The following is a 23,076-nucleotide window of genomic DNA, read 5'->3' on the forward strand; positions in this document are numbered from 1 at the left end:
ATAAACCTTCCCATATCTATGATGATTGTGTGCAGGAGAAGGCCAAAGGAGCACATGTTTAATGGCCCTATGTAGACCTACACATTTCTCAGCCCTGCATTCAGCCAGCTTTGCCCTCGTCTGTCTACTAAGCTCTCCTCACAGCCGTCCACAGCTCCCCCTGCAGGCAAAGCTGAGAGGGACAACACGGGAGCCAAGCCAGTTATCCAGTCCAAAGACCTGGGCTTTGCTCCAATAGATATATATATATTTTAATGCTCTTTGGAAGGTGCTGGGAGTATGGGCATGCTGAAGGGTAGACACCTAACTTTCTTAAAACTCTTTACCTTCCTCCTTCAGGAAAAGGCCAGGCTCCAGTGTTTGATGTATTTGAAGCTTTTCTCAATACTGACAACATCCAGGTCTTTGCTAATGCAGCCACTAGTTACATCATGTGCCTTATGAAGTTTGTCAAAGGACTGGGTAAGTGGAGCCCCCTCTTCCTGCCTCCTGACAGCTGGAGACCCTTATCCATATGGCTCTGTGTGAGTTGGCTGCAGGCATCCTGGGATAGAAGCAGACGGTGCTATGTTGTGTGCTCAGGAACACAAAGCACACAGCTTACTGTAAACACAACTTGGATTTTGTCCAGGGTTGATATTTTTCACTGTGTTCATGGAATAATTTTATAATGAACTGTGTCTTCATATATTATTTTACTCCAACTTCTTTTTGAATCTTAAAACATTGAATATTATATTTAGTAATTGCTTTTATGCAGGAAACTGCTATCCTCAGTGTCACATAATTAAAGAGCCTAATTAGAGTTTGAGTTCCCAGCTCTTAAGCAAAAGTTAAGATGCCTTCCCCCAGACTATATTGATTACAAAATGTAGTTTGAAAGTGTTGGAATCACCCTTCCTTGAGATTTCATGTGTTTCAGGAAATACCTACCTGATTTTTAGGCTTAATTTAGAAATACTTTAACACAGTAGAGTGCTCATTGGAAAAGACCCCAATGCTGGGAAAGATTGAAGGCAGGAGGAGAAGGGGATGACAGAGGATGAGATGGTTGGATGGCATCACCGACTCCATGGACATGAGTTCGAGCAAGTTCCGGGAGTTGCTGATGGACAGGGAAGCCTGGCTTGCTGCAGTCCATGGGGTCGCAAAGAGTCATGGGGTCACTGAGTGACTGAACTGATAAAGCATGACCTACTGTTGGTATAGCTCAGTTTTATCTGCGGTGAAAGTGAAAGGGAGTGGCAGTTAGTTAAATGCAAAGTTTAGAAGAAACTTCAAGTTTTGAGACTTTCACCCTGGAGAGCTCTTATATATGGAGCCTTGAGAACCTTTTAAATAAAGAAAATATAAGGTCAATCCTTATAAAAATATAAAGGATATCAACCCTGAATATTCATTGGAAGGACTAATGCTGAAGCTGAAGCTCCAGTACTTTGGCCTCCTGATGCAAAGAACTGACTGAGAATGATTGGATGGCATCACCAATTCAATGGACATGAGTTTGAGCAAGCTCAGGAGATGGTGAAGGACAGGGAAGCCTTGGGGCTTCATCCATGGGGCTGCAAAGAGTTGGACACGACTTAGTGACTGAACAGCAACAAAAAAATTATTTTGTACTCTTGCAAAATAACTGACAATTTCTTTGCAAAAGAAAATAGGACATGGAGAAGCGAGGTGATTTCATCCATGTTCCCCTTATTTTGGATCAGGAATAAAATGCAAGTTTCAAGAAAGAGGCTGGAGGCCACAGGTCTGATCCGTAGACCATCCTTGTTACATTATGTTCTTATATATACATTCTGTTTTTCTCTGTACTCGGGGAAGTAGAGGGCTGAACTGAGGCAACATGAACGCCCCTCACTTATCCACTACATATGTTGGGCTTCAGAGGAAGATTTCTTTGAACAGAGTAAGATTTTACTCTTTTTAAACTCTTTTTTTGTTGTTCAGTTGCTCAGTCATGTCCAACTCTTTGCAACCCCGTGGACTGCAGCACGCCAGCCCTCCCTGTCTCTCACCGTCTCCTGGAGTTTGCTCAAGTTCATGTCCGTTGAATTGGTAATGCCATCCAACCATCGCATCCTCCTTTAAAACTCTGTCCTACATTAAATAGAAACCAAATAGTTTAGTATCTTAATCATAAGAATACCTTGAAGCATGAGGTAATCTCTGCATTAGATAGTGAAAAAATTCAGTGCTTATTTAGAAAACACTTCCTCCTATGCTTCTCCTTTACTGTGTCAAGTACTATCTCCCTCACTGGAGTTCTGATACCAGATGTGCCTGGGGTTTGTTCCCACACCAAGCAGTTCTCTGTGACACCAGCCAGGTGCCCTACTGGTCAATTCAATTCTGACACTAACCAGAGTTAGCACAGGTTAAGGGCTCAGTCCTGTGTGACTGCCCCCCATTTAAAATGACAGTTGCAAGTAGTGGATCCCCAAGTTACTCACAACTCTGTCCAACTTGGCTACAAATCAGTAGTTCCCATGATTCCCCCACCCGTTGGATTTGAGGATTTGTTAGAGCAGCTCACAGAAGAGAGGAAAATACATTCACCAGTTTATTATATAATAATGCATATGATAAATGACACAGATGAACAGTCAGGTGAAGAGATAATACAAGGTGAGGTCCGGAAGAGTCCCAAGCTCAGGAGCTTCTGCCCCCATGGAGTTGGGGTACACCTTCCTCCCAGCATATAGATGTGTTGACCAGTGCAGAGGCTCTCTGAACCCCATACTTTGGGGATTTTTTTATGGAGGCATCATCATGTGGGCATGATCAATCATTAACTCAATTTCCAACCCCTCTCTTGCCCCATGGTCTTTCTGGTAACCAGCCACCATCCAGGAGCTCACCAAGCTTTGCCTCACAAGAACAAAAATCCTGTCACCCAGGAAATCCCAAGGGGTTTGGGAGTTCATCATCAGGAGCTGGAGTCAAAGATCAAGTATGAGAACAAAAGATGCTCCTAGTATCCTTATCATTTGGGAAGTTAGGGTTTTAGGAGCTCTGTGCCAGGAACTGGGGGCAGAGACTAAAATATTTTCTAGTGTTCCACAGTCTTACATTTCATCTAAGAATCATTATCAGTAGTAATGCAGGAGATGTGGGTTCCATCCCTGGGTCAGAAAGATCCCCTGGAGGAGGAAATGGCAACCCACTTCAGTATGCTTGCCTGGGAAAGCCCATGAACAGAGGAGCCTGGAGGACTGCAGTCCCTCGCTGTTGCAAAGAGTCAGACACAATTGAGCACACACGTGCACGAACACACGCATGCATGCAACACTACAAAACAGATTATTGGTATTCTGTTGTTCAGTGAACAATCAAGTGCCTGGTACATTGGCACAGTGAATAAAACATGCTTCCTACCTGTGAGAGGTTTGCTGCCTCTTCTGGGAAACAGACACATAAATCAATAATCACAGTTCAGTAGTAAGAATACTTTCATAGATGCTAGTTAGAAAAAAAAAAAAGTCATTTAAGTTGAGATAAGCAAGCTGCTGAGACAGGGTGCTGGGTAGCAGACCCCGTGCAGGCTTCACAGGAGAAGTGACCTTTGAACTTGGTGGAGTTAACTGTAGGTTTACTTTTCTAAAAGTTGGGTACCTTGTAGGTACCCACAGAGGAAGGATCCTGGATAATGAGTTGGAATGGGCCCTGCATGCCACATCAGGGGACTGAGAATGTGCAGAGAAGTTTTCGAAACTAAACTCTGGCGGGCACGTGTTCCTGTGGGCGAGGATAAAAGGCTGCAGGCAGAGACCAGTGTGCAGTAGTTTGGGAGTGAGCAGTGTGCATGGGATTCAGGACATTGTAGCGGTGGGATCAATCGGGCTTGGACTGCTATGATGTGGGGCCCAAAAAGAGGAGGAACTGAGGCTGACTCCCCCTCCTCAAATTCTCTTCAGAACTGATGTTACTCAGAATCAGTATATCCAAAAGGAGTGGAGGAGAGGGAAAAGTCATGAATACTGTCTTTGGACATTTGTACACGTTAAGTTTCTATGAAATATTCAAGTAGAGATGTCAGAATTTTGAGATCTTATCTTGAGGAGGGGGTTGGGGTCTGAAATAGAGCTGCAGAATTGTCAGTGTGCAGCTGAGGATATTTCAGACCAAAAGGTTCTAATTTTTCTGTGAATTATGAGGCAGAGTTATTTGTGTGTGGCTTAGGGTCAGTGGGACATCTGTTGTTCAGTCACTCAGTTGTGTCCGACTCTTCGCGACCCCATGGAATGCAGCACTCCAGGCTTCCCTGTCATTCACCATCTCCTCAAATTCATATCCATTGAGTTGATGATGCCATTCAGCCTTCTGAGGCCCCAATATAGCCATGCTGGCCGTGTCCTGCCCATCTCCAGGGAGCACAGACTTTGATATGTAACACAGAAGCCTGGATAAAAAAACTTTGGACCATTCGCTGTGGTTAACAAGACGGGAAATGGATTTATTTGTTTGGGTTTTTTGGGGGGGTGGTTACTTTTTATTTTACATTGGGGTATGCATGCTCAGTCGCTTCAGTCATGTCCAACTCTATCCTTGGGATTCTCCAGGCAAGAATACTGGAGCAGGTTGCCATGCCCTCTTCCAGGGGATCTTCCTGACCCTGGGATCGAGCCCACGTCTGCTGCACTGCAGGCAGATTCTTTACCCACTGAGGCACTTGGGAACCCCGTATTGGGGAATAGCCAATTAATAAACAATGTTCTGATAGTTTCAGGTGAACAGCAAAGGGTCTCAGCCATATACATACATGTATCCATTCTCCCCCAAACTCCCCTCCCATCCAGGCTGCCACATAACATTGAACAGAGTTCCAGATGCAATACAGTAGGTCCTTGTTGGTTATCTATTTTAAGGGTAGCAGTGTGTACATGTCAAGAAATGAATTTATTTTTAATTCCCACTTGGTTATTTCAACATGAATTTGAACTACTCTGTGTTTTTATACTGTAAGGTATGTTAATCTAACTAGGAGTTGGCAAGCTATGGCCCACGGGCCAATCCCATCCACTCAGAGTTTTTACAAATAAAGTTTTATTGAAATACAGCCAGGATCATTTGTCTATGGCTGTTTTGTGCTACAGTGACAGAGTTGAGAAGTTGCAACAAAGACGGTGTGATCTGCAAAGCCTAAAATATTTATATGTAAAAGAAGTTTGCCAATTCCTGATCTAAAACATAAGAAGTGGTTTTCCCTTCTTTTTTGAGAAACATGCCTCTTTATCTTTTAAACTTCAGCAAATGCCTAGTAATTATGTCTGTTTTCCTGAAGGGAGGCTGCTAGTTACTACCATTGTAGACAATTAGAAATAGTTATGGTACTATGGAGTGATTTTATTAAAAAGTATAAGAATAGATTCATCATGCAAGAAGAAAATTGGTAATTCTGAATTACTTATTTACCTATAGACTATCTAGATGTCCTCTACAGATCTGTTACATTTCTAGATATATACACAAAAAATAGATCATTTCAGTTCAATTATGTAGTCACCACACCCAAACTGCAGATGTTTCGAATCCTCCCAGAATCTTCATTTATGATCACTGTTTAGTGCTGAGCACTGGCAACAAACGAGGTCCTTCTCTAAACAGAGAGGGGCGTAGTGCTTCGTTCCAGCCCAGCACATGGCTGGTCTCCAAGATCATCCTCTATCATAAAAGCTTCACAAGTCAGAGCATCAGCAGCAGGCCCAGGAAAGTGAATTACAGTTACAGTGTGCCCAGGTGCAAAACACACACCCTCCAGCCTCTGAAAGTACTGTGGCAGGATATTTGAAAAGACCCTGATGCTGGGAACGATGGAAGGCGGGAGGAGAATGGGTATCAGAGGATGAGATGGCTGGATGGCATCACCGACTCAATGGACATGAGTCTGAATAAACTCTGGGAGTTGGTGATGGACAGGGAGGCCTGGGGTGCTGTAGTCCATGGGGTCTCAGAGTCAGACACAACTGAGTGACTGAACTGAACTGACTAATGAAAAGAGGAATTACAGAAGTGAATAATTTCAACAAGGTATGATGTGTACTATATGACCCCCAACCGTGTTTAACATGTAACCTGTGGGGAAAATGTGACTGAAAGGGCTTTCTCAGGGTTGTGCAATGTAGAGTGCTTTTTCTTTTGTTTTAGTAGGCATTTGGTGAATGAATGCTGTGTGACTAAGTAAGTCTTCCGTTAGAAGGGGATGAACAATATTTGTTTCTGTCTCACCCTGCTGCTCCCAGGAGAGGTGGACTGTAAGGAGATTGGAGACTGTGTCCCAGGACCCGGAGCCGCAGCCCCAGACCTGTGCCTCCCCGCCCTGGACTACCTCCGGCGCTGTTCTCAGGTATCCAGACCCCCAAACCTGCCTCTGAAGATGCTCACGAAATGTGCACAGGTGTCTTTGTGAAGCCCAGGAGCAATTCTTTCTGCTGTCTCTGAGGAGAGTGGGGCTTAGATTTGGAGTATAAATTTTGGTCCCCACCCCTTCTACAAGGGAGAGAAAGAAAGTCATGAGAATATACTAGAACACGCAACTGGGTTTTGAGATCTCTGAAACTTCTCATTTATACCTTATGAAAGAACTACCATCATCTCTCTATGTCAGGCTAAGAGGTCATGAGAAATCTCCCTGATGAGACCGAAACCTGGACAGTACGCTGCACACAGTGAAGACAGACATAAAGAGGGTGGTGTGCAGTCAGGATCTAGTAAAGAAACCCAGGGAAACATCACTCTACAATGTGAACAGTGACCTTCCTTGTGCCGAGTCCAGTTCTTATCTGTGTCACGTGCCAGTGGAACAGTCTGATGCTCCTCCCCTGAAGCCCTTCCTCCTCAAGGCTTCGGTGACACGCTTTCACCATGGCTCTTCTCTTCTCTTCTCAGGTGTGTCCCTGGCCTCCTCTTGTCTGTCTGTAACCCCTCCCTTGGCGACGGGGTTGACAGCATTAAGCCCAAGTGCTTTAGAAAGGATGCACCACCCTGACTTCCTCCTCCACATGCTTCCATAAGGCCCATGTGACCTGACCTCGCTCCCCTACCCCCTCAGCTGCTTCCTTCTCTCTCACTGTGCTCAGCCACGCGCCCTTTCTCACCCTCAGACATTCCTGACTTGTTCGTGTTCGGGGCCATTGCTGTTCCCTCTGCCTGGAGTTTTCTCTCCTTGGATCTCTGTGTGGACGACGCTCCTTATCGCCCAATCTCATCTGAGACATCACCTCCTCAGAGAGACCAGGGCTTAAGTATCTACCTACTTTCTGCCTACATCCCCCACCCATCTGGTCACCCTTTCTAGGAGCCCCCTGTCTAATTTTTCCTATAACCTTTCTGTCAGAAATATTATTATTTGTGAAAGGAGTATGTCTGTAAGACACACACGGCTAGATTTCTGTCTGTCTCGCTCACAGCTGTTTCCCTAATTTCTAAAATAGTACAGGCACAATTCTAATTTGTAAAGTACAGAGTTTCTTGTGAGTTTGTCCCAGTGACAGCCAGGGAGTCAGGATGATAGCAGTGACAGGAATGAGAGCCCAGGGCGGCCATTAGCTCTGCTTCTCATGCCTTCATCTTGCCCACCCTCCCCTCAGATTCCTCCATCCTCAGTGCCCCATATTTCCTTGATGTTGAGTTGGGGGAAGGGAAATAGGAGTCTGGTAGCTTATTTGTCTACAGACTCTCTTCTCAGTGCTCCCCATAGAACAACTCACCCACAGGCAAAAATTCTTAACATGTTTCATGGTTCCCTTCATAGGTTTATAGTTCGTTAGTTAGTTCAGTCACTCAGTCGTGTCCGACTCTTTGCAATCCCATGAATCACAGCACGCCAGGCCCCCCTGTCCATTACCAACTCCCGGAGTTCACTAAAACTCATGTCCATCGAGTCAGTGATACCATCCAGCCATCTCATTCTCTTTCGTCCCCTTCTCCTCCTGCCCCCAATCCCTCCCAGCATCAGAGTATTTTCCAGTGAGTCAACTCGTCGCATGAGGTGGCCAAAGTATTGGAGTTTCAGCTTTAGCATCAGTCCTTCCAATGAACACCCAGGATTGATCTCCTTTAGAATGGACTGGTTGGATCTCCTTGCAGTCCAAGGGACTCTCAAGAGTCTTCTCTAGCACCACAGTTCAAAAACATCAATTCTTCGGCGATCAGCTTTCTTCACAGTCCAACTCTCACATCCGTACATGACCACTGGAAAAACCATAGCCTTGACTAGATGGACCTTTGTTGACAAAGTAATGTCTCTGCATTTTAATATGCTATCTAGGTTGGTCATAACTTTCCTTCCAAGGAGTAAGCGTCTTTTAATTTCATGGCTGCAATCAGCATCCACAGTGATTTTGGAGCCCCAAAAAATAAAGTCTGACACTGTTTCCACTGTTTCCCCGTCTATTTCCCATGAAGTGATGGGACCAGATGCCATGATCTTTGTTTTCTGAATGTTGAGCTTCAAGCCAACCTTTTCACTCTCCTCTTTCACTTTCATCAAGAGGCTTTTGAGTTCCTCTTCACTTTTTGACATAAGGGTGGTGTCATCTGCATATCTGAGGTTATTGATATTTCTCCCAGCAATCTTGATTCCAGCTTGTGCTTCTTCCAGCCTAGCATTCCTCATAATGTACTCTGCATACAAGTTAAATAAGCAGGGTGACAATATACAACCTTGATGTACTCCTTTTCCTATTTGGAACCAGTCTGTTGTTCCATGTCCAGTTCTAACTGTTGCTTCCTGACCTGCATACAGGTTTCTCAAGGGGCAGGTCAGGTGGTCTGGTATTCCCATCTCTTGAAGAATTTTCCACAGTTTATTGTGATCCACACAGTCAAAGGCTTTGGCATAGTCAATGAAGCAGAAATCGATGTTTTTCTGGAACTCTCTTGCTTTCTCCATGATCCAGCGGATATTGGCAATTTGATCTCTGGTGCCTCTACCTTTTCTAAAACCTGCTTGAACATCTGGAAGTTCACGGTTCACATATTGCTGAAGCCTGGCTTGGAGAATTTTGAGCATGACTTTACTAGCATGGGGGATGAGTGCAATTATGCAGTAGTTTGAGCATTCTTTGGCATTGCCTTTCTTTGGGATTGGATGAAGACTGACCTTTTCCAGTCCTGTGGCCACTGCTGAGTTTTCCAAATTTGCTGGCATATTGAGTGCAGCACTTTCACAGGATTTGAAATAGCTCAACTGGAATTCCATCACCTCCACTAGCTTTGTTCGTAGTGATGCTTTCTAAGGCCTACTTAACTTCACATTCCAAGATGTCTAGGTCTAAGTAAGTGATCACGTTATCGTGATTATCTTGGTCGTGAAGATCTTTTTTGTACGGTTCTTCTGTGTATTCTTGACACCTCTTCCTTGGTATCTCTAATTTTCTTGAAGAGATCTCTTGTTTTTCCTATTCTTTGTTGTTTTCCTCTGTTTCTTTGCATTGATCACTGAAGAAGGCTTTCTTATCTCTCCTTGCTATTCTTTGGAACTGTGCATTCGGATGCTTGTATCTTTCCTTTTCTCCTTTGCTTTTTGCTTCTCTTCTTTTCACAGCTATTTGTAAGGCCTCCTCAGACAGCCATTTTGCTTTATAGGAGTCTATAAAACTCCTATGCCATTGAGATACTGAAAAGGTATCCACGTAATCCTCTTCTAGCTTTTTGTTACCATTGACTCTTTTTTATCTGCTTCACAGGATTAATGCCTCTTGTGAGCTGCCTTATACTCTCAAATCACAACCAAGTTTAAAACTTTCCTGGACTGGGAGCTTTTCTGGTTTTCTCTCCACCTTTTCTTACCTGTGTATAGTTTTGTTGTGGTTTAATAGAGTGCAGCTTTTTCCAGTATATAATTGCAGTTTGGTATTTTTTTTTATTTAGTTGTTGGCCAAAATCTACAAAATGCCCTTGAAGCCAATATTCCTTAGTGGGCGACTTGCTAGCTTGCCCCGAAGACTTCAGGAGCAGTCAGCGAGCAGTGAGGATGGAATTGAATCAGTCTTGTCTGACTTTGATGATGACACTGGTAAGTTAATTGACTGAGCTAAACTGGGTTCTTTGCTAAGTTTGTATTCCCAAAAGCTGAAGTCAAGAATTCAGTAGCTCATAGATCATAAATGACCATCCACTTACATTGTTATTATTTATAATTCTAACAAAACAAGCCTACCTAAAGTTTCCATGGACTCTTCAAAAACATTTTACAATCAAGGTCTCCAAACCCATCCTTTTTAGATGGGTATGTGTTTGTGTTAATTGCTCAGTCATGTCTGACTCTTTGTGATCCCATGGACTGTAGCCCACCAGGCTCCTCTGTCCATGGGATTCTCCAGGAAAGAATACTGCAGGGGGATGTCATTCCCTTCTCCAGGGGATCTTCCTGAGCTAGGGATCGGACCCAGGTCTCCTGCATTGCAGGCAGAGTCTTTAAGTCTGAGCTATCACAGAAGCCCCCGCCTTTTAGATGGATACCTCCATCTAAAACCAGTGTAGATTTGCAGATTCCACTAAATAAAGTTTCTAACTCCAAATTCTCTTGAATTTAGCAAATTGGGTTATGGTTGTATTTGGTGCATTGGTACTTAAAATGCCTGGAAATTGTCTTTAATACCTTCTAGGAAACACAGTCATTATATAATTACTTCCTATAGGACTATTTGGTTAGAGACTGGGGAAATTAAGTCATTACAGAAGAGAGAGTCAGTTTGTGACTGGGTGAAGCTTAAGACTCATTAAAAGAATAAGTTTAAAGAATGTTTCAAATTAGTTGCTATGTAATTTCCTGTGAATTCCAGTTCAAACTAGTAACTGGATAATTTTCAGATTGGTTCACTCGTTCACTTTTACTGTCTTCTAATCCAGATTACTCTGTCCTGTTTCTAGACCTAAAAATGGAAATGATATCCTTCTAGGGATCTAATATCTGGGCATAGGTGTTTCAAACCCTTGTAAAAGGACTTTTGGGGAAAGATTTTTTAATTTACTTTTTGTGTTTAATTCTTCTGTTTTATTTTTTAGATACAAATTCATTTATGGGGATGTCTAGAAATTTTCCAGTTTTGCATAGGGAGCATTAACAGTGAAACCTTACAATTTCACTAGTTGTTAGGAAAATTATAGGAAGGAATAAATATCTAATATAGAGAACAAGTAGGTGTTGGAAAGTGGCTAGGTGTTGCCTGATAGAGGTTTCACTGAAATGATTAGGTAAGAATTTTTACTTAGCATCTTAAACCTCTAACCCAGAAAATTAAAAGCTTATGTTGCTTGTCTATAATACAGTCTTTAAAACAGTTGTAAACCATTTGTACAAGTAACAGTGAGCATTCCCTTCCCATTTTTGCAAATTGCTAATCTTTTTTTATTCTAGGCCACCCTAGAAATAGATCAAGTTCAGCCAAGCACCAATTTAAGGTTTCCAACAATATAAATTCATTAACGACTTTAAAGTTATATATGTAACATATCAGAGAAAATACTAAAAACTTTAAGTTGGTGTTAAAAATTACTCCTTATCATTGATATGTTTAGATAGTATTCCTCTTGTTTCTGAAGGCATATAACTGCTTTTCCATTTTCCAATGGAAATTTCAAACACATATAAAACTAGACAGGATGGTATAAGGAACCTTCATATACCCATCACCCAACCAATTTGCCAGTTTTCTTAAATATATCAGTTAATTTTCATAATTCATGTGAGCTCTACAATACATGCTTGTCTGCTCCATCTCTTAAATCCTTGTCAATCTATAGATCTTCTTCTTCAAGTTTATTTGTTGGAGGAGTGAGGTTTTTGTCCTGCAGAGTTTTCCTCTTGGATTTTATTGGTTGCACCCCTCATAGTGATGTTTAACATGTTTTTCTGTCCTATGCATATCCTATTAATTAGTTTGTCCACCCCGCTTATATTTTGAGGTTCATGAGAATTTATCACCTAGTGTTTTTATACTTATTGTCCATGACTTCGGTTTTGCCTCCTATTAACAGGGATATTCAAAATTAGGGAAGTAGTTTTTTTTAGTGGGAATATTTAAAAACTGCATCTTCTCATAGTTTTGCTGAACAATTAGAAGTATTAAAACAAAATCTAGAATGAGCTGTTTTGTATATTCTGCTCTAGATATTTTTGTACCTCGACAAACAAAATGTGGTGTGTACATACAATGGAATACAATTCATCCATTAAAAAGTAATGAGATTATAATGCATGCTGCAAGTGGGTGTACCTTGAATACATTATCCTAAGTAAAATAAGCCAGACAGGTTACCAGGGGCTGGCGTGAAGGGGAAAATGCAGAGTTATTGTTACCAGTTACTGAAGTAATGAAAAGTTTTGGAAATTAATGATGGTTGCAATAATACCACTGAATTGTACATAATAAAATGGCAACTTTTTGTTTATACATATATCTATAATAAATTTTTAAAGGATTAAGGTGATGGAACTAAAAGGATGCATCACTTGTAACATCAGCTCCCAACAAATATAATTATTTTATTTAGTAGAATTTACATACCACATCACCTTCTTCCTGAAGGAGAATAAGGAAGAAATGTGAACAGTATTTCTTTTCCTTTGACTGTGTCAGAATAGGAAATCAATTTGTCCATATTTCTAGGCACTGAAGGCTGCCTTACAAGGTGACGGCTTACATCCCTAAAGCTTGGCAGTTTACAGAAGCCTTTTACATATATTGTTCACTGTAATTTTGTGATGATTATGTATTGCTCAACTGAATTTCACAGCGGTCTGCTTTTGGCTCCCAGGTCTGATAGAAGTCTGGATCATCCTCTTGGAGCAGCTCACAGCAGCTGTGTCCAACTGTCCACGTCAGCACCAACCCCCCACTTTGGATTTGCTCTTTGAGCTGTTGAGAGATGTTACCAAAACACCTGGTAAGTATTTCTGTGTCTGTCTTTTCAGGGTATTTTTATACATATAGCTCTTTCCAGGAAGGTATTTCTGTGTCTATTTCACTGCTGTAACACTAGAGAGCATAGCAGATGCTCAATACATATATTTTTAATGGCTGCGACTCAGTGACTTTTAAGACATGTCCTCGTACTGTTTATGGGTTTCCCACCAGGTCTTTTATAAATAATGGGTGGTGGCCAGTTAGTTGAATGTGTTGAACCCCACAATATTCAGGCCAAAGCTCTGGTATCAGTGTCCCCTTGAGCCAGCTGGCTTTCTCGGTTCCATGGTTCCAGCCTTCCTCTTGGGCTGGGTCACACATGCTCTTAGCCCCAGGGCATCAGTAAGGCTCACCAGATCTACCACTGATGTGAACCAGCCATTCAAATGTATATATAACATAAAGATAGCAATATCTTAATTGTATAAGGGGAATTGATGATTAGATTTAGGGAAAGACATCTAGTGATTACCCTGATAGTACAGGGGAAAAGTGACCCTTAGGAATTTATTTCTTGTAATGAGTTAGTTAGGGCTAGCATACACATTGAATTAGCCAAATTTTCCCAATTTCAAAGAAATCTTGGTGTATGGTGTTAGGAAGTGTTCTAGTTTCATTCTTTTACAAGTGGCTGACCAGTTTTCCCAGCACCACTTGTTAAAGAGACTGTCTTTTCTCCATTTTATATTCTTGCCTCCTTTGTCAAAGATAAGGTGTCCATAGGTGCGTGGATTTATCTCTGGGCTTTCTATTTTGTTCCATTGATCTATATTTCTGTCTTTATGCCAGTACCATACTGTCTTGATGACTGTGGCTTTGTAGTAGAGCCTGAAGTCCGGCAGGTTAATTCCCCCAGTTCCCATTTTTCTTCCTCAAGATTGCTTTGGCTATTCGAGGTTTTTTGTATTTCCATACAAATTGTGAGATTATTTGTTCTAGTTCTGTGAAAAGTATCGTTGGTAGCTTGATAGGGATTGCATTGAATGTATCAATTACTTTGGGTAGTATACTCATTTTTACAATATTTATTCTTCCAATCCATGAACATGGTATATTTCTCCATCTATTAGTGTCCTCTTTGATTATTTTCAGTAGTGTTTTATAGTTTTCTACGTACAAGTCTTTTGTTTCCTTAGGTAGATATATTCCTAAGTATTTAATTCTTTTCGTTGCAACAGTGAATGGAATAGTTTCCTTAATTTCTCTTTCTATTTTCTCATTATTAGTGTATAGGAATGCAAGGGATTTCTGTGTGTTGATTTTATATCCTGCAACGTTACTATAATCATTGATTACCTCTAGTAGTTTTCTGGTAGAGTCTCTAGGGTTTTCTGTGTAGAGGATCATGTCATCAGCGAACAGTGAAAGTTTTACTTCTTCTTTTCCAATTTGTATCCCTTTTATGTCTTTTTCTGCTCTGATTGCTGTGGCCAAAACTTCCAGAACTATGTTGAATAGTAGTGGGGAGAGTGGGCACCCTTGTCTTGTTCCTGACTTTAGGGGAAATGCTTTCAGTTTTTCACCATTGAGGATAATGTTTGCTGTGGGTTTGTCATATATAGCTTTTATTATGTTGAGGTATGTCCCTTCTATTCCCACTTTCTGGAGGGTTTTTATCAGAAATGGATGTTGAATTTTGTCGAAGGCTTTCTCTGCATCTATTGAGATAATCATATGATTTTAGAAATCTTTCATAGAAATTTTAGTTTTCACTAATAGAATTAGAACCACAAATGAAATCACTAGTTTAATTCCATAGTAATAAGAGGAGCTTTTCAAAGATCATGGCATCTGGTCCCATCACTTCATGGGAAGTAGATGGAAAAACAGTGGAAACAGTGTCAGACTTTATTTTTTGGGGCTCCAAAATCACTGCGGATGCTGACTGCAGCCATGAAATTAAAAGACGCTTACTCCTTGGAAGGAAAGTTATGACCAACCTTGAGAGTATATTAAAAAGCAGAGACATTACTTTGCCAACCAAGGTCCATCTAGTCAAGGCTATGGTTTTTCCCGTGGTCATGTATGGATGTGAGAGTTGGACTGTGAAGAAAGCTGAGCGCCGAAGAATTGATGCTTTTGAACTGTGGTGTTGGAGAAGACTCTTGAGAGGCCCTTGGACTACAAGGAGATCCAACCAGTCCATTCTAAAGGAGATCAATCCTGGGTGTTCATTGGAAGGATTGATGCTAAAGCTGAAACTGCAATACTTTGGCCACCTCATGCGACGAGTTGACTCACTGGAAAAGACTCTGATGCTAGGAAAGGTTGGGGGTGGGAGGAGAAGGGGATGACGGAGAATGAGATGGCTGGATGGCATCACTGACTCTGTGGACATGAGTTTGAGTGAACTCCGAGAGTTGGTGATGAACAGGGAGGCCTGGCATGCTGTGATTCATGGGGTCGCAGAGAGTCGGACACGACTGAGCGACTGAACTGAACTGAACTGATAACTGATACTATTTTAAGATCCATAACCAAGTTTATATCAGAATTATTTTTAGGAAAACCATTATGACTACTCCTATGCACTAAAAGGTTAAAGATTTTCTATCTAAGAATAAGCAGATATTTTATAGAATGAATTATATGCTATTATTTGAAATCAATTTTATTGGCCAGTGCCATTTTCTTCTAAGTGTGGGTGCCCAATAATTCTACTTCTAGAAATCTATTAAAGGAAATTAATAGTAATGAAGATAAAAATCTATACATAATGAAAATTGCTGAAGCATTGTGAATACCAAAATAATTATGAGCAACATAAATGGGTTAAGTAAATTATGGTAAAAGCATATAATATTCTATAAGCATTAAAATGAATATTTGTGAATAGTATTTGATGACATGAATAATTATTTATAAGGCACTATGTTAAAATATATATATAGTGTGTAGTACAATCTCAACTTTATGAGAAGCATTTATAAATACAGATACCCAAACATACATACATTCAAAAAGTGCTAGAAGGAAACATATCAAAATATTTTCTTCCTTTGTATTCTCATGTTTTCTGTATTTGTGATAAAAAGCATACCTTGCTTTTGGAATCAGAATTTTAAAAATCTATCAACATTTCCACAAAGATTCTTATTATGGCATTGTTCATAAAGCAAAATATAGAAACCTCTTAAATGTCCATTAGTAAGGGAATGGATAAGTAAACTAATGCATATACAGTTTGAGTAATTTGGAACAGAATGTAGTAATAAAAATGAGGAATATCTAAATTTGCTGACAAAGAATGATCTCTAACACATACTGTTAAGGGCAAAATAATCATACAGCCCAAGGTTTACAATATCCCATTTATAAAAAGTAATAAAACTATATCCCTCTTTTCATATAAATATATGTACTTAGAGTTTAAAGGGTACAAACCATATGCATGTGTATATATGTCTGGGGACTAAGGAATTGATCAAGTGATGCTTTAGCTTCATCAGCGTTATTTGAATTTGTAGTGAGTATATTTGTGTATTCCTTGTGTAATTAAAATCATGCAGAAACAAAAGAGAAAAATGTCACCGAAGACCATATATTCCCCAGGCAGTGGTAAATTCCTTTTCCCTGATCCTTCTCTGATAATGAGGAGCTCCTTCAAAAAAGTTAGGCAGGGCCATGAGATGGCAGAGAGCTTCCCTTTTACTGCAGGAGAGGTGCTAAGATCACAATTCTGACACTGGCTTTTCTTTTTCAGGACCAGGGTTCGGCATCTATGCAGTTGTTCACCTTCTCCTTCCTGTGATGTCTCTCTGGCTTCGCCGTAGCCATAAAGACCACTCTTACTGGGACATTGCCTCAGCTAACTTCAAGCATGCCATTGGTCTGTCCTGTGAGCTGGTGGTGGAGCACATTCAGAGCTTTATCCACTCAGGTATCTGTGGTACCAGAGCAGCTCATACTGAGTCGTTGTTTAGTAGACAGCATCCTTGTCTAAAAGTGCCTAGTTAAAGACCAGTGTGTGATTTTAGTTCTGGAAATTATTAAGATAGAATTAAGGTCATTGCGAGCCTTATGCAGGAGACATGAAACAGTTTCAACCCCTGGATCGGGAAGATCCCCTAGAGGAAGGCATGGCAATCCACTCCAGTATTTTTGCCTGTCCTCTGTCAGAGGAGCTTAGCAGTCTACAGTCCGTGGGGTCACACACAGTTAGACACAACTTAGCACACACGCCAAAGATAAAATACCTAATAAGGTCTAGGGTATCTATGCATTAGGAGAGGGAAGGCAAGTTCAAGTATTGATATGTAGGAAATTGAAATATCTGTATAGCCTGGGGGTAAGGGAAGGATATATCCCATTATCCTGTTGCATCTGGGTAGGGGTTTTAGGAAAGGCTCAAATTATGGGCAGGAAGTTACTTAACAGATAAGGGGTGAAGAGAGAGGTCTTAATGTCTGTGGCACTTTGGAAAAGATTTGCAAGTGTCGGGTGGATAATATGTCGAAGTCAGCAGATGGAGAGGGAGCTAGAGGCAGGAGAAATCTGTCAGCTGTTGTACCAATGGAGTAATATTTGTGAAATAGGGATTCTTGTTCATGATTCTTGCTGTGGAAAGATCTGGAAATGTGGGAACAGGAGAAATCTTGCTGCTCACCCTAGAGGTTATAGGGGAAAGGTGTTGTACAGAAATATAAAGAGCTAACGTTAGAGACCAGATGCCATGATCTTTGTTTTCTGAATGTTGAGCTTCAAGCCAACCTTTTCACTCTCCTCTTTCACTTTCATCAAGAGGCTTTTGAGTTCCTCTTCACTTTTTGACATAAGGGTTGTGTCCTCTGCATATCTGAGGTTATTGATATTTCTCCCAGCAATCTTGATTCCAGCTTGTGCTTCTTCCAGCCCAGCGTTCCTCATGATGTACTCTGCATACAAGTTAAATAAGCAGGGTGACAATATACAACCTTGACGTACTCCTTTTCCTATTTGGAACCAGTCTGTTGTTCCATGTCCAGTTCTAACTGTTGCTTCCTGACCTGCATACAGGTTTCTCAAGAGGCAGGTCAGGTGGTCTGGTATTCCCATCTCTTGAAGAATGTTCCACAGTTTATTGTGATCCACACAGTCAAAGGCTTTGGCATAGTCAATGAAGCAGAAATAGATGTTTTTCTGGAACTCTCTTGCTTTCTCCATGATCCAGTGGATGTTGGCAATTTGATCTCTGGTGCCTCTGCCTTTTCTAAAACCAGCTTGAATATCTGGAAGTTCATGGTTCACATATTGCTGAAGCCTGGCTTGGAGAATTTTGAGCATGACTTTGCTAGCGTGTGAGATTAGTGGAAACAGTGTCAGACTTTTTTGGGATCCAAAATCACTGCGGATGCTGATTGCAGCCATGAAATTAAAAGACGCTTACTCCTTGGAAGGAAAGTTATGACCAACCTAGATAGCATATTAAAAAGCAGAGACATTAACTTTGCCAACAAAGGTCCGTCTAGTCAAGGCTATGGTTTTTCCAGTGGTCATGTATGGATGTGCGAGTTGGACTGTGAAGAAAGCTGATAGCCGAAGAATTGATGTTTTTGGACTATGGTGTTGGAGAAGACTCTTGAGAGTCCCTTGGACTGCAAGGAGATCCAAGCAGTCCATTCTAAAGGAGATCAATCCTGGGTGTTCATTGGAAGGACTGATGCTAAAGCTGAAACTCCAATACTTTGGCCACCTCATGCGATGAGTTGACTCACTGGAAAAGAGTCTGATACTGGGAGGGATTGGGGGCAGGAGGAGAAGGGGATGACAGAGAATGAAATGGCTGGATGGCATCACCAACTCGATGGACATGAGTTTGAGTGAACTCTGGGAGTTGGTGACGGACAGGGAGACCTGGCATGCTGTGATTCATGGGGTCGCAGAGTCGGATACGACTGAGCGACTGAACTGAACTGAAGGGAAGGATATATCCCATTATCCTGTTGCATCTGGGGAGGGGTTTTAGGAAAGGCTCAAATTATGGGCAGGAAGTTACTTAACAGATAAGGGGTGAAGAGATCTTAACGTCTGCGGCACTTTGGAAAAGATTTGCAAGTGTGGGGTGGATAATATATCGAAGTCAGCAGATGGAGAGGGAGCTAGAGGCAGGAGAAATATGTCAGCTGTTGTACCAGTGGAGTAATATTTGTGAAATATGGATTCTTGTTCATGATTCTTGCCGTGGAAAGATCTGGAAATGTGGGAACTGGAGAATCTTGCTGCTCGCCCTAGAGGTTATAGGGGAAAGGTGTTGTACAGAAGTATAAAGAAAGAGGTAAGGTTAGAGAAACTCATGAGGACTTGACCCCAAGGGAGGGTCAGAAAGCAAAGGTAAGAAATGGGGTTTCTGCTAAGCACGAAACACAGCGACTGAAAAGGAAGAGAAACATGCAGCCACTAACCACATTCCTAGGGGTAGTGTCTCTGTCCAGGTCAGCACTTTGCCCAGCTCAGTATCCTTGCAGATTCTACCGCAAATTGGTTGTGTTACATCACAAAGACTTTGTGGAAAACAGAATGTTTTGGAAGGTCTTATTTTCTTTAGTCTGGGAGCAACATGCAGACTGAAGCCAAACTGAAAAGGTTCAAGAAGTGGTAGTTAATACAAGAGCATTTTGTTTACTAAGAGCATTTAATTAAATATATTAATAATTCAACTAGCAGCAGTAAGGAATGTTTGTTTTATCTTTCCCTTTAAGAATTAATATATTTTACTAATTAGTATTCAGTCTATATACAGTATATGTTGTATTCTGCTTGAGTAGATGAATTATATACTTTGAAAAGTCAGCCTCATGCATTTCATCTTAATATATCCAGAAATGGATGGAACAAGCCAAGATTAGATAAAAATCCAAGACAATTTGTGTTGCAATGGGTATTTTGGTGGTTATGGCCATTTTTCTCATTGTTCTATTTTCTTGATATGTCTGTGTGTTTTTCACACTCAGCCTTCCCTCTTTCACCATTCAGCCCATTCCTTTGCACTACCATTGAATGCAGTCTCACTTTGATTTCCCTGTAGACATCAGGTATGAGAGCATGATCAACACCATGCTGAAGGACCTCTTCGAGCTACTGGTAGCATGTGTAGCCAAGCCCACGGAAACCATCTCCCGAGTAGGCTGCTCCTGTATTAGGTGAGAAAAAGGTTTCCTGACTGTCTACAGTTTTTATTATGAAGTCCAGGGAAATTAAATTCTTTTGTGGCAGCAATCTACTTTTTATAAATAAAAATGACTATGCTACTAATTCTTCATTTCATTCAGTTGGCCAATATATATTGTGGAAGTCATTCAACAGGGTGCTCTACTGCCCAGAAAGTGATGTGACCAAGGCATCTACCCTTAGGGAGCATATAACCTGTTCTAAAGGACAGAACAGGCAGAGTCATGGGGAGAGTGGTAACAGTGAGGGGGAGCTAGAAAGGCAATGAAAGGACAAGAAGCCTAGGGAGCAGGGCAGTTGACAGGAGCTTTTTGTGGTAATGATACTTGGTCAGAGCTCCCAAGGTGGGTAAGCTTCTGATAGGTGGTGACGTTATAAGCAGAGGAATAGCATGAACAAATACATAGAGATAAGAATTACAAGTGACAAGGGGTTTTGTTTTGCTACGTGTAGAGCAGTAATGGAAAACAGGGCCAGAATGGGAAAATTAGTATAGAATATATTTATATATAGTCTTGCATGTGAACCTAAAGTTTAAACATTGGCCTGTTTGTAATGGGGGTCCATTTTTATATCCAGTGGGTTAGGAAATAGTGTTAGGACAATGGTGTACCAGATGGGCAGAGAGCCCAAAACACAAAGACAAAAACTAGCAAATCTTATAGGGAAACTGTAGACTAAATCTAGGCACTCGCTGGGAAGGGCCTACCTTTTGTGACATTAAAATGTCCGAATGCAAGACTTGTTCCTCCCGGCAGGTATGTCCTCGTGACCGCGGGCCCCGTGTTCACGGAGGAGATGTGGAGGCTGGCCTGCTGTGCCCTGCAGGATGCCTTCTCGGCCACGCTCAAGCCGGTGAAGGTAAGCCACTCAGAGGAGGGAGCAGGGCCCCTGGCTCCTAGGAGGCGGTCTCACTGGGTGAGAACAAGGTAGCCATGTCAGTTTGTCCCAGACTCTGTGACAGTGTCAGATCCACGACAGGGCCTGGAGCCGTGCCCACCCAGCAAACGACCACTGTGTTGCTCCCTAGGACCTGCTGGGCTGCTTCCACAGTGGCACCGAGAGCTTCAGCGGGGAAGGCTGCCAGGTGAGGGTGGCCGCCCCGTCCTCCTCCCCAAGTGCCGAGGCCGAGTACTGGCGCATCCGAGCCATGGCTCAGCAGGTAAGGACAGGGGCTTTGGATCTCAGGGGCTCAGGAAGCTTGAGATACTGTTGGAGGTCCTTCTCAAAGGTTGTGCATCACCAAACTGCCTTTCTTTCCCTTGGGGACATAAACCCCCTGGCTCTACCTCTGACCAGTGCTGATTTTTACTAGAAACAACTTGAACACAATCAACAGCATTAAGGTCCTCTCACCATCTCTAGCTTGTTACATCCTCCAGCGTCCTGATTACATGGGGTCCTTTTCCACCTGGACACTGCACTCCATATATAATTTGCTTGCCCTGCTTATAAATATTTACTGTAATAGTGTTGTTAATCCTCAACTATGAGTGCTTAAGTTAGGATGGCAAATGTACTTGTTTTTTCCTGTATCTCCCATAAGGAACATAGAGCTTAACATTTACAAGTTGCTTAATAAATTTGAGTTGAATATTAACAAATCAGTAAAATTAAAATGTACTTGTCCATGCAGGAATCACCATGTACCAGTGGCTTTTTCTTCCTGACATGTGGCAGAACTCAAATATTGGTTGTAAGCCAAGCCAGGAGCAGAGAACATATTCTGTGTATTTTTCTTGTCAGTCCTAGAGCAGGGCAGATAGAAGGCACTTCTTAAATGTTTGTTGGGTCAGTGACTCACAGAAGGCCTTACAGCTTTATCATGGGCCACAGATACACACTCAAAAACTTAAGTGACCTGTCAATCTGCCTCTAAGATACCCTGCATGTGGCTTTCATCAGTAGTGTACCTTAATTTATGTATATTCATAACAGTTCTATTCATAATAGAGGAAGAACAAAATTGGACTAAATTCCAAACCACTATTGATTGGCTAAACTCTATCATGAATTAGCAATAGACATATTTGAATTGTGTTTTCCTATGCAGAAGATAATTTACATATACACGTGTTTAAAATATTAAGCAGTTATTATAAATGCATATGCACTGGGAAAATGAAGTAAGTTGGGGTTTATCTTCAAAAGTTCCCTTTCTCTACAAAATCTATTTAACTTCTTAAGGGAACCTCCCCTCAGAGTGTGGGACAAGAACCTCCCACCTTCAGCTTCTCTTTGATCTGCTGAGCACATCCCTCCCGTAAAGCAGTGAGTCTGATCAGGAGCCATAAGGGAAGGCAAGAGGGTGGGCCTCCAGAGGGGTGGCTTCTCCAGGTAGGAAACCATCCTGGCTGGCTAGATGAGGAATTTTCCCATGTGCCTCCAATGGTCTTTTCAACCACATCCTACCACATAGTGAGAAAATGGAATCCTATTCTGAAATAGATTATTAATGGAGAAGAACAGCTAGTGAATCTTTCATTTCCTAATATTTCTTTCTTCTTCAGTCATAAACCTTCCTCCCATATTCACTCTTCAGATAACCCAATATTCAATTATGATAATTTAACAAAATTTGGAGCTTCCCTCGTAGCTCAGTCGGTAAATGCAGGAGACCTGGGTTCAATTCCTGGGTCCAGAAGATCCCCTGGAGAAGGAAATGGCAACCCACTCTAGTGTTCTTGCCTGGGAAATCCCATGGACAGAGGAACCTGGCTGGCTACAGTCCATGGGGTCGCAAAAGTCAGACACGACTTAGCGACTAAACCACCACCAACAAAATTTGAAAAGAGAGAGTTCTTTAAAAACACTCATTTTCAAAGGTAAGTCATGAAAATGGATTAAATAACATCAAGTGAAATCATTTAGATCAGAATCCAAGCAATGGTTCCTATTTTCTAAGTCACTTCTCCCAGTGTCTAATAGAGTAACATGGCCACATCGCTGTCCTGAAAGGAGAGATCCCAATTAATCTCCCATTCCTGCATAAGAAAGATGTACCAAACAGACATCC

General features: G+C 41.6%; 1 protein-coding gene across 4 annotated transcripts in view; it reads left to right on the top strand.

Annotated features, from left to right (window-relative positions):
- Positions 1–23,076, top strand: part of ARFGEF3 (ARFGEF family member 3) — a 183,119-nt gene that overhangs the window by 146,885 nt on the left and 13,158 nt on the right. For all 4 annotated transcript variants that reach the window (XM_088840780.1, XM_088840781.1, XM_055433723.2 and 1 more), the window contains 8 exons: positions 340–462; positions 6,246–6,349; positions 9,877–10,021; positions 12,766–12,894; positions 16,618–16,794; positions 19,918–20,032; positions 20,819–20,921; positions 21,091–21,222. In XM_088840780.1, coding sequence (XP_088696906.1) covers positions 340–462; positions 6,246–6,349; positions 9,877–10,021; positions 12,766–12,894; positions 16,618–16,794; positions 19,918–20,032; positions 20,819–20,921; positions 21,091–21,222 — 1,028 coding nt within the window. The remainder of the gene's footprint in view (positions 1–339; positions 463–6,245; positions 6,350–9,876; positions 10,022–12,765; positions 12,895–16,617; positions 16,795–19,917; positions 20,033–20,818; positions 20,922–21,090; positions 21,223–23,076) is intronic.

This window comes from Moschus berezovskii, chromosome 10 (assembly GCF_049115385.1).
Source record: "Moschus berezovskii isolate FMDL1 chromosome 10, NW_MosBer_1.0, whole genome shotgun sequence".
Taxonomy (NCBI): domain Eukaryota; kingdom Metazoa; phylum Chordata; class Mammalia; order Artiodactyla; family Moschidae; genus Moschus; species Moschus berezovskii.